The sequence below is a fragment of the Carlito syrichta genome, unplaced genomic scaffold (genome assembly GCF_000164805.1).
Source record: "Carlito syrichta isolate Samal-C Ts95f unplaced genomic scaffold, Tarsius_syrichta-2.0.1 Scaffold309689, whole genome shotgun sequence".
Classification (NCBI taxonomy): domain Eukaryota; kingdom Metazoa; phylum Chordata; class Mammalia; order Primates; family Tarsiidae; genus Carlito; species Carlito syrichta.
Genome location: NW_007253785.1, coordinates 572,810 through 584,778, shown reverse-complemented (window position 1 = coordinate 584,778; position 11,969 = coordinate 572,810). Strand labels below are relative to the sequence as shown.

Genomic DNA, 11,969 nt, shown 5'->3' with positions numbered 1-11,969 from the left:
GATCCTTCCGCCTCAGCCTTCCGAGTAGCCGGAATTACAGGCACGCGCTACCACGCCCGGCTAATTTTTTGATTCATTGTAGAGATGAGGTCTCACCTGTCCAGGCGGGTCTCGAACCCACGGGCTCAGGCAATCCACTCACCTCAGCCTCCCAAAGGCACAGGATTACAGGCTGAGCCACCGAGCCTGGCTAGATGTTTTATATAATCCCACATTTCTTGGAGATTTTGTTCTGTTCTCTTGATTCTTTTTCTTTATTGTTGTCTGATTGAGTTATTCAAATGCTTTGTCTTCAAGTTCTGAGATGCCACTTCTACTTGTTCTAGTCTATTGTTAAGACTTTCCAGTGCATTTTTTACTTCTCTAAATGTTTCTTTCATTTTCAGAATATCAACTTGCGTGTGTGTGTGTGTGTGTGTGTGTGTGTGTGTGTGTGTGTGTGTCTTTGGAGAATTTTTCATTCATGTCCTGAATAGTTGGGTTTTTAAAATTTTTTTTATGTTGGTTTTCAATTTTCTCCTGAAGTTCATTGATCAACTTTGTAATCACATTTTGAGTTCTATATGCGGAATTTCAAAGATTTCATTTTAGTTAGGGATCATTGCTAAAGTGTTAGTATGGACTTTTAGGGGGTGTTAGAGAACTGATTTTTTACACTGTTAGAATTATTTTTCTGGTTCCTTCTCATTTGAGTAAACCATTCTTCTTACTGAGTCTGGCAAGAGGCTGACACAGGCACTGCAGGGTTCCCCTGGGTACATATAGCCTTGGTGTGGTGAGTTTCCCAATTGCCAGCTCTAGCATTCCTGTGCTGGATACCTGCACTGGTTCATGGTGTCCTGAGTGGTGGAGTGGCTTCAATATTAGCTGGAGTCTGGATCAGGCCATCCCCAAAGCTGAGGTATTATATCAGATGCAATGGACTGTGCTGTGGACCTCTGGCCAGGAGGTGGCACTTGTAGGAAAAAGCCAGCTGTGATGGTGGCTGTGGGCTTTCTTCTTGGTGAGTGTTACTTCAAGAAAGTGCTCAGCCAACCTAGACAGAGGGCAAGGCTCTGGGGATTACCCAAGTTTTCTGTTTTGAGCCTTCGGAGGAATATGGACTGGGGGAAAGGAATTCAAGCACCCTATCTATTTACACTCTTGGCCAGCCAAGTGGGGATTAGGAGAGAGACCCCTGCCAGTGCTGTTTTGCAAGACCGGCAGAGAGTATTTTACATAGGGAGTAAGAGGTAGCTATGGCAACAAGTCTCACCAGGCTACCCACCTTAGCCTCAGGCAGTCCACCTTCAGAATATCAAAGTACAGCTGGCCTCAGGGCCTCAGGCATTCTCACAGCAGGATGCCCCAGCCTTAGGGCCCATCTACTCCCAAGCTGACTAGAAAGCAGCCACCTGCAAGGGTTGAGCTTCTGGGCTATGGGGCTGGAGCTGCTCAGGACTTTCTTTTTCCCTGCACCAATCCACATGATCTTCAGCAGAGCAAGGCTGTGGGTAAGGCAGTTTCTTATGAGGGACTGGAGACTCACACGGCTCAGGGGGTTCTCCAAGTAGGCTAGAGGAGCACAGAACTCTTGAATTTCCTTTATTCACCTTCCCCACAGCGAACTGAGGCTGCCAGTAGTCTATGCTGTGATCTAGAGGAGAGTCTGGCTATTTCCAACCCAGGTCAATTGATTTTTCTCTTTTTTACACTGTGTGGTTATTATCATTTCTTTGATGAGTCACGGGGTGTACTACTTGGTTCTGTTCTTTTCTGGGTCCTAAGGAAACTTTTTCTTTGCTCTGTAGGAGAAACATACTCTAGCTGCCTCACATCAGCCATCTTAATCTCTACTCTTATTGTTCTTTCTGTTCAAGCACTCTGCCCATAAACTGGAGCCAAGCTGACCCAAATGGGAAGTGACATAAAACCTTAGGAATCATTTGTACTAGTCAGTTCTATGATTTTATTGTCACTCCAAAAGATGGTATGCGTCTCCCTGGTCCACTTTGAAGAATTTAACCTATGTTAACCTATTTAATCTATTTTTCTGCCTTTGATATTCTCCAGGAAACTTTCAGGTAATATGAAGAACTAAGCAATGTGAAAGTGCCAGAGTAGACCAATCATTACACAGAGTATATGAAAAGGACTGAACCCCTGTTCTAAAGGGTGCTTCAACCTATTATTAGATTTATTTGCGAGTTGTGCAGATGGAAACCTCTAAACATATGGCTACAGATCATCAGAATGCCTGCTTCTAGTAATGTGTTAAGTGCTATAGCAGATGGTATCTTGCTGATTCCTTTTTCATATACATTATTAGTTATGAGCAAAGTACACAGTTGTGCTTTCTGACTTTAAAGTCATGGGCATAAAAAAAGAACCTGCCATCCTCTAGGCTTTTGAAAATGTTAAACAGCAATACATAATAATGACTTCTATTTTTCAGTTTTCAAAAAATTTAAACTATGGCACAAGTGTTCTTAATTCTTCAGTTTCCCTTTATAAAAACATCTTGAATGTGGTAAGCTTTTGAAACGGACTCAGTTATTCCAGGCACCTAAATACCATTTATCAGTCTAGTTGTAATTGACCAGGAAGAAGTTGTTGTTGGCTTGGAGAAACATGATTATTACTGTTATTGTTATGATCATAAGCTCACTGCTCTTAAGATTAGATGAAAAACAATGAATGATTTTGCTGATTCTCCTGTAATGTTACCAATAATGAAAATGCACCACTTATCTCTTTAGTTACAGAGATGAATCCCAATGTGGTTGTGATCTCTGTGCTGGCCATACTTAGCACACTTTTAATTGGACTGCTACTGGTTACTCTCATCATTCTTAGGAAAAAACATCTGCAGATGGCTAGGTAAGAGACATTTTGTTAATCTTGTATCCACAATCTTTGAAATATTTTTACTTTCACATATGTATGGCTTTTGCAGACCTACACTGTATAGCTGTAAATTTGATTCCAATTTTCCATGTCTATTTCTATTTTGTCTGTTTTCTAAATAGACTTTTAAACATTATTTTAGAAAATATTGCCATTGAAATGGTAAAGGACTGTCTGGTTACACAAAACCAGACCTCTTGCTATCTATCTTGGCATTTTAAGTAGCCCATACATAGGGATCCACTACGTTTATTATTTTCAGACATATTTAGAGTAAAACAAATATCAATGCCTGTCCAGTATAACTAATTAAAGAAGTTAATAAAAATGAGAACCACAAGAAGAAACAGGGGGAAAATTATCTCATTAACTTTTAAGTGGATTAACCAAAAAATATTTGCAAAGTTTATGATTAGGTCCATTAGAGATCCCTATTAGTTTTGTTTCTGTCACTCAGAGTTGCAACCAGTTTCATTTTTCTTGCTGTTAGAAAAGTCTTTTGATTTATTATTTCAGTGCTTCCCTGTTCCTTTGACTACTAAAACATTGATCATTAGAGCACATTCTCAGGTACTTTCTATAGCCCCCTATATTATCAGAGCAATCTGTTAACTACCTTAAGAAATCATTGCTAAAAAAAAAAGAGAAACCATTGTTTATTTGAATTCCATTAACTATCTTAAGAAACCAAATTGGGAAATTTGGTTCAAATTTGTATTTGTCGAATGTTAAGCCTCCACAGTTATAAATCTTTTTTTTTTTTTTTTTTTTTGAGTTGGAGTTTCACTCCGTCGCCCAGACTGGAGTGCAGTGAGTGGCCGCTCCTGGCCACCGCAACCTCGACCCACTGGGCTCCGGCGATCCTTCCTCCTCAGCCTTCCAAGTAGCTGGAACTACAGGCGCGCACTACCACGCCCGACTAATTTTTGATTTACTGTAGAGATGAGGTCTCGCCTGCCCAGGCGGGTCTCAAACCCACGGGCTCAGGCAATCCATTCACCTCAGCCTCCCAAAGGCGCGGGATTACAGGCTGAGCCACTGAGCACCCCTCACAGTTATAAGTCAACATTCTTCTCCTTTCTCAGAATTCCATCCTTCACATATTCATAAATAAATGTATCCATCCAATAACAATTTAATCAGTGCCTTATATGGCATATCCAAAGAAAACTAAGACATCAAAGCTGTATTCCAGGGACTTACAACCTCGTTGAAGATATGTATATGAATAGATATATTTAAAGGCATAAGTTGATCAATGCCGTAAGGGATATAAATAGAAGATGCCACGAAAGTAGAGAAGATAGATTTATTCTGAATGTGAAAATTATCTTCTTGAAGGTTTAGCATTTGAATAAGTCTTAGAAGAATAGGAAGAGAGGTGGTATTACACTGTGGACAGAGTGAAAATTTCTGAAATTATACTGCTTGATTTCCAACCTTTATGATCTTGTTCAGGTCACCAAAACTTTATTCATTCATTTAACAAATATTGACAACTGCTGTGTGTCTGACTCTTCTGGGTGCTTGGAATATGGCAGTACATGAAATAGACAAAAATGGATGCCTTCATGGAACTCATATTGCAGTGGGGGAGATAGACAATAAACAATGAAGTTGTGAGTTAAAAGATTGTATACTATGTTAGCAAGCAATAAGAAAAAAAATAATAAAGCAGAGTAAGGAAAATGAGCAGTACTGGTATGGGTAGACCCCTGGGAGGTGGGAAGACTTCACTCCCAGGTGGGATTTGAGTAAAGACTTGAAGCACATGAGGTAAGCAGCCATGTGTTGTCTGAGGAAAGAATATGCCCAGAAGCAAGAACAGCTGGTATAAAGGCCCTGGGGCAGGAGCAAGACTAGCACGTTCAAAGCATAGCAGAGAGGCTGATATGGCTGAAGCGGAGAAGGGGAAGGGTAGTGGGAGATGTCAGGTCATATAAGACTTCATAAGCCATTGGAAGGTCTGTGGCTTTTGCTTTGAGTAAATTGGGCAGCCATTGAAGAATTTGAGAGAGAAGATTAACAATATCTGACTTATGTTTTAACACCTTCATTTTGACTTTTATGTAGAAAACAGGTTGTATTTGAGGCAAGACAAAAGCAAGCGTATCAACTAAGGGAGCCATTACAGTAATCCAGAAAAGAGATGGCAGTAGTTCAGTCCTGACCAGTAGCATTGAAAGTAGGGAGAAACCACCAGATTCTGGATATATTTTGAAAGTAGAAGCAACAGGATTTGCTAAGAAACTGAATGTGGACTGGAAGTGAATAAAGGATTCAAGGATGAATTTTAGGTCCTAGCAACCTAGCAACTGAAAGGATGACATTGCCCTCAATTGAGAGAGAATTCCAAGTGAAAAGATCCCAGAGTTGGGAGAACACTAAGAGTTCAGTTTCAGAACAACTAAGTTTGAGATGACTTGCAAGTGCAGGTATAGAGAAGGCAATTGGCCATAAAAGTCTGGTGTTTGGAAGAAAAGTTTTGGTTGAAGATATAAATTTGAGAATTGTTTGCATATAAATGCTATTAAAGCTATAGCTATGAGTTAAGTTCAGGCAGTAAATATAAATAAGACATGAGGACCCTGTGTTAAAACACCGGAATAATCCAATATCAAGGTTTTCGGCGAGAAAAGACCAGCAAAAGATTGACAAGAGTTAACCAATGGAGGAGAAGAACAAGTAAGAGAGTGTGGTAACCTGGGAGCTAGGGAAAGAATGTGTATCAAGAAGAGGTGATAGTAGTCCCTACATTAGTGGGTAGTTAGGAGCAATAATGCAGTAATAATATAGCACAATACTCAACTCATAGGAAGTGTGCAATAACTGTCAGCTCATAATAGCAATAGTGGAGGGATAGTAATAGATGGAGTAATGGGATTAGTGGAATTTATGAGCATTTTTTGTGGTGTACACAGCAGATATTCAGGAGGAGTGGCTTTAATTCATTCAGCTAGTCATTAAAGCAGAGATTTTAAAAAACTGTTGTGCCATGCTCCTTTCTGGCAGTCTGATGAAGCCTATAGATCCTTTCCAAGAATATGCTTTCTTTTAGCACATAAAATAAAATACGTAGGATTATACAATTGTGTTGAAATATAGTAATCACAATATTTTAAAAACAATCATGTTAGATGCTTCTTTATCAATACATTAAATATCTAATAACCCTCATAATTTTATCACAGTGATGAATATGAATAGCATTTTAAGATATCTGCAGCAATCTATTATATAAAAATATCTGTAATTTCCATTGTTAGCAAATTACAACTGCAAATATTATGGTGGTTTTTTGCCTACTTTAATAATAGAGGAACTGCTAAATTTAGTTACAGGTTATGAAAATACAGATGTACTTTTGTCTCACATATGTTCATAAAACCCTAAATTCAGCCAGGCTCAGTGGCTCATCCTGTAATCCCGGCGCTTTGGGAAGCTGAGGTGAGTGGATTGCCTGAGCCCGCGGGTTCAAGACCCACCTGGGCAACTTGGTGAGACCTCATCTCTACAATAAATCAAAAATTAGCCAGGTGTGGTAGCACGTGCCTGTAATTCCGGCTACTCAGATGGCTGAGACGGAAGGATCGCTGGAGCCCAGCAGGTCAAGGCGCGGTGGCCGGGAGTGGCCACTGCACTCCAATCTGGGCGACAGAGTGAGATTCCAACTTAAAAAAAAACAAAACCCTAAATTCTAACTTTGGATCCCCAGATTAAGAGCCTCTGCATTAAAAGTAAAATAAATCTCACATATATAGGAAATTGACATAGGAAAATTCACTGATAATGTGTAATTTATAATATGATATGATAATCTATTAATGTATTTTTTAAATAAAATAATATTATTAGAACACCCTAAAAAAGAATAGGCAGATAAGTGAAGTAATTAGCACATTGTGCCAATAATGTCAAAATCTCTTCTTCAATTCTGAATTAGTTCACCAATTTATACAGAAAAATAAATGAGATGCATGAGCCCCAGTGAGCTTTGTTATTTATGCATGATATTAGTCAAAGAGTAGAGAAAGTGTAAGAATGTGTTTACCATTTTCCCTACTTCTGGGGGAAAATGTAATCAGTGTTCTTTGCTAACAGATTAATAGGCAACATTCTGAATCAGAAACAGGGCAGAAGCCAATCTATTTCTATTTATACCATTGTTTTATTCTTATCTCAAGTGATTAATAACATTTTGGAAGAAGTAAATAACCCACTGATCCACTATCATTATAGGGAAGAAATCAAAGTGTCATAAATATTATATAAAAACATATACACATAGATGACATATAATAGGTATTATTACCTATTATATGTCATCTATGTGTATATATTAAATATTATACCACAAATAATCCAAAGATTTATGAGAGGGGATCCAAAAACCAGAATTATCTTTTGCAGGGTAAGTTTCTTGTAGTACAGACTTCCCCCAGTAGATAACTGTTCTAGAAACCCATTGACTCAGTGCACCAGCTAGCATTGTTGTGACAGGCTTTGGCTTCAATGAATTTTTTGAAGATTTTTCCAAAGCGTTTGCCCATTTCATGATAGGTGATATACAATCGCACCTGCCTATACCATCCTGAGTGTTCAGGGGTTTTTTTTACCAAAAACATCATAACTCCCATGCCCCACTCACCCAGTCTGAGTGCCTTTTTTTGTGTGTCTCCGGATGAAAAAAAGTCCTCAAAGGGAAACCTTTTGCCATGTGAAAGAGATGAAACAAAAAATGGCAGAAGCACTAAAAAGCATCAAAATCAACAAGCTCAAAAACTGTTCTGAGTAGTGGAGAAGCATCTCGATAGGTGTATTGCATCAAACGGAGGATACTTTGACGGTTACTGAAGTTTAAACATGTAAGAATAAATACACAATTTTTAATGAATAGGTTCTGTTTTAGGATTATGATTGCCTTTGGAAAGGGCTGCGAGCTGGATTCTTTTGGTCTCAAATAACCTGACTTACAGCCTTGCCAAAGGTTGTTTCATTTTGCTTTATCTTTTTGTTTTGCATATATGCAGAAGAAGATATGAAACTTATATTAGTTTGGGTTGTTTTTTTTTTAACATAATGCGGTGATAATAATCCAGTAAAGAGTCTCTTCTCTTTTATATCAAAATTAAGAGTGCTCTGCCAAGCAGTAAACTGGGTTTTGTGGTTCCTTTCAAACAGGGAGTGTGGAGCAGGCACATTTGTCAATTTTGCTTCCTTAGAGAGGGACGGAAAGCTCCCATACAACTGGTGAGTATTGTTTTGGAACAAGCCTCCAGATAGCTTAGCTATGCTGCGTGTGCTTCAGACGTGATCTTACTCTCTTTGGGTGATAAAGGGATTTGTCTAATTATCCTTTTATAATTTCAGTGACAGTAGACCTTAGGGGTAGATCTTCACAGAGTAGGATGGTTTATATAAGTGTAATACAGTTTTGAAATAGAGAAAATGCCATAGCCCGCTCTATATTTACTATGTTAAACAAAGGACTGAAACAGTCATACGAGAAGCCCATAACTGTGCTGAAGCAGAGATAAACACAGGAGCCCTACTGAACAGTGGTGGCTAAAAGCGTGAAGAGAGACATCAGTGAAGCAACAGAGACAGAGCAGCTTCTCCATTTAAAACTTACAGTTCAGTGCCCAGGGAATAAAAGCTAAGAAAGTCCTGTAAGAAACCTTGGCCTTGTTTTTCTTTGCACTTGAGTATTAAGGACCTGAGGGGAAGAGGTGTTTTGGGAATTTGAAAAGTACTGTCAAGAGATTAAGTTAGTTGACAGTGTACCTGACAATGATACATGAGAATTAACAATTCTATTCAGCTTAATTGCTAATTAGTAAGCATTTAACACAAAGCCAGCTCTACTTACATGATCTAGCTTGTTTCTTTTGCAAACAGCTATGCAAGATATATTAAAATATATTCATTTCATATTAATTATTGGTAAGTGTTTTTTCTGTTTTCTAGCCCTGCAAAATGGTGTATCTTAAAGAGATAGATATGTGAGCCTGGAGACTGTACACTACAGAATCAATGAGGGGGGCAGGGCTTTATTTACAACATAAATTGTGTCCCTGAGTGTAACTAATGCTCACTCTAGTTAAAAATCTAGTTGAACATGATTATTTTCAACAAGACAATGTGTTGTGCCATTCTAAAATTTTAACATGAATAGAATTTTTTGCAATTAAAATATTAACCCAATTCTGAAGAAAAAGAAACCCATAAACCCTTGGTGGTAAAAAATTAGGCAACATTACTAGGTTTGTTCAAATAAATATATTAACACGCTCCAAAATTAGGAGATTGACTCACTGATACTTGTTTCTTGCCTGGCCTATCCTTAAAAATGTCCCAGTCCAAGAGCAGTGACAAGTGGCCCATCTAGAAACGGATCCAATTATGCATATTTGTACTCAAGAGAGTTAGATATTAACTATCTTCAGAGCCAGTCACAGTTTATAGAATGTATGTGAGACCAGTTTGGAGAAAACTGAGGCAAATGAACATTCACTTCAGGACCTTTCCAGAAAATCAAGAAAATCCTCCTGAAGTTCTTGACAAAGACAGTTTTGCCAACTCCAGCATTTTCTGGCCATCTGAGAATAGCTATTTCAGTGATGATTTGTAATAACTGAAATGACAAGGTGACAGCATTTTTTCCCCTAATTCTCAGAGTAACTATAGATGCTGTCACAGTATATTTTCAAACCTATATTAATGGATGTTCTATTTGACAAGTGGTTTAAATATCTAAAATTGGATTTAAACCAGGTATTTTAAAATCAACATTCTAAATTAGAACTAAAGTGAAACTAAATAATTTTTTTCTACTTAGCTGTGTATCAGTGAGATTACAAAGTAGTTGATGAACTGCTGATCTTGAATGAATGATATCTGAGTATCATACTGTACCTCTAGTTTTTTTTTTTTAGAAATTATGCAGTTTAGAAATTACATAGGGTTATTTTTAGAAATTACATAATAGTTTAAGCTAAACATAATATAGAAAGTCACTCCTAGTAACGCAACTTTATAAGAATGTGTCTTAAAAGCTTAGTCTTTATCAAAATCAGCATATGTAAACTGACCATTTATATTTTCTCACACAAGTTGCTGTTCAGCTATCAAATGATGTTATAAAGGTTTCTTAAAATAGGCTTAAGCATTGGAAGAATGCTTAAGAATCCAAGGATGAGACTCAAGATGACTAATGAGGTATTTAAGAGCCTCATTTAACTGAATGCAAAATGTAATCACCTAATAGCAGACTAATTGACACAAAACAAGTTGAATGAAATATATCTGATTACAATAAGGTCATATGTGAATAAAAACTGATTTTGTCAATATTATAGCATTTAAGCCCTCACATTTAAATTTCACAGAATGAAATAGTATTTAGTTGTAATTAAGGTGCTTGTCATGTTAATTGATCCTGTTAGGTAATTTACTGTTATCTGTTCACAGTTTATATTACTAACTCTTGCCACTTTTTCATCTTTACATCTGTTATCTATTAATGCTCACAGGCGTAGGAGTATATTTGCTTTCTTAACCCTGCTACCCTCATGTCTTTGGACTGATTATCTTTTGGCATTTTATATTAATCCTTGGTAAGTGATTTTTTTTTTTTTACTGATTACCTAACACAAAGTTTTTTAAAGTTAGTTTTCAATAAGCAAACAAAAAGGAAAATTAAAAAAAAATTATTATATATGTTTGGTAGCATCTAAAATTATTTATCATATATTGAAGTAGATTAAAATAGTTAGTGGTACCAAGATATTAACTATAATGTTTTCTCCAGGTTAGAAGAGAAGACAAAATATCGAGCCCCATGCTTTTTGTCATTTTCAGTAAATTTCACACATATCATCCAGTGACAATATACTGGATATAAACTATGTTATTAGCTCTAGGCTTGTGGAGTGCAGTACAAAATAAGTAAAATTCATGGCCCCTGCTCTTTCAAGAACAGCTTATACCCACAAACTACTCAAATTCCCTACTGTTTGCTTCATCTAATAACCTGTGAATATTTTCACCTGCTTTCATTTGCTAAATAGTCATTTTTAATCCTCCTTCAGATGTGTTTGTCTTCATATTTCACTTACCCTATTAACAACAGCCACGAATGACAGAGCCATCTCCCAGATACACACTTCCTTACACCCTGACCAACTTCCTCTCTAAAAATGTTGATTTCTTGGAAAGATATATTCCTGTTGGTTTTCTAAAACCCTCCTGATGCCACTAGTGGTTTGGGTGGAAATCAAGAGACTCTATCTCTTTTTTAGTATTGCTGGAATCTTTTTACAAGTTGGGTCAATGTGAAGCACTAGTGCCCAGTTAGGTTAGTCTCAGGATTCTGTTCTGCAAGGACTTCTGACTTTTTAAAATGATCTTACAGTATTTTTCCCATTGAAAGAAATTATCTAATTTGAACTAGCTCTACCTAGATTCAGTGTTCTTTCTTTCTTTTTTATACTACTATAGCCACCCACATGCCATATTTAGGTATTCATCTGTCTATTCTAAATCCTAAACAGTTGGCATTTTAAGCATGAAGCAACATTTACTTTAAAATGCTCAACTCTGCTCATGTTTATTGCATGTTCCATTTGGAGAATGATATAACCCTAAAGACCTTTTAAAATTTAGAGATGGTCCCTGTTCAGCTCATCAAAGAGTAAGTAGCACTTGGGAAATTGGGGACACTTAGAGTTGTTGTTTTTTTTAACCATTATAAATCCTATGTCTTTACCATTGTCTGATTGGTAAAAATATTCTCCTTTGAAATGAATTCCAGTGTGACTGGCTTTCCAAGACTGTCATATCATGAAGAACTTGTGAAGAATGCATCTTAACTTCTTGAAGTTATTAGGGTTTTAAACCTTACCTAATAGAAGTGAAAGAGAAAAAACTAAAAGTACATGATCCTGTATGCAGATATACTGTATGTCTGATGCGTGTTATTTATTGATTATTTAGAAAATCTTTTGCAATGAAAAAGTGATATCCTCAATGTCACTCATAATTTTCTTTTTATTCTTTTTTTTTTTTTTTTTTTTTTTTTTTTG

The 11,969-nt window shown here is 37.0% G+C and overlaps 1 protein-coding gene across 2 annotated transcripts in view; it reads left to right on the top strand.

Moving 5' to 3' along the window:
- PTPRO (protein tyrosine phosphatase, receptor type O) overlaps positions 1 to 11,969 on the top strand; it is a 268,013-nt gene that overhangs the window by 220,986 nt on the left and 35,058 nt on the right. The window contains exons 15-17 of one of the 2 annotated variants that reach the window (XM_008067533.2): positions 2,739 to 2,859; positions 8,068 to 8,136; positions 10,419 to 10,502. In XM_008067533.2, coding sequence (XP_008065724.1) covers positions 2,739 to 2,859; positions 8,068 to 8,136; positions 10,419 to 10,502 — 274 coding nt within the window. The remainder of the gene's footprint in view (positions 1 to 2,738; positions 2,860 to 8,067; positions 8,137 to 10,418; positions 10,503 to 11,969) is intronic. The other variant, XM_021717326.1, reaches the window with a different exon arrangement.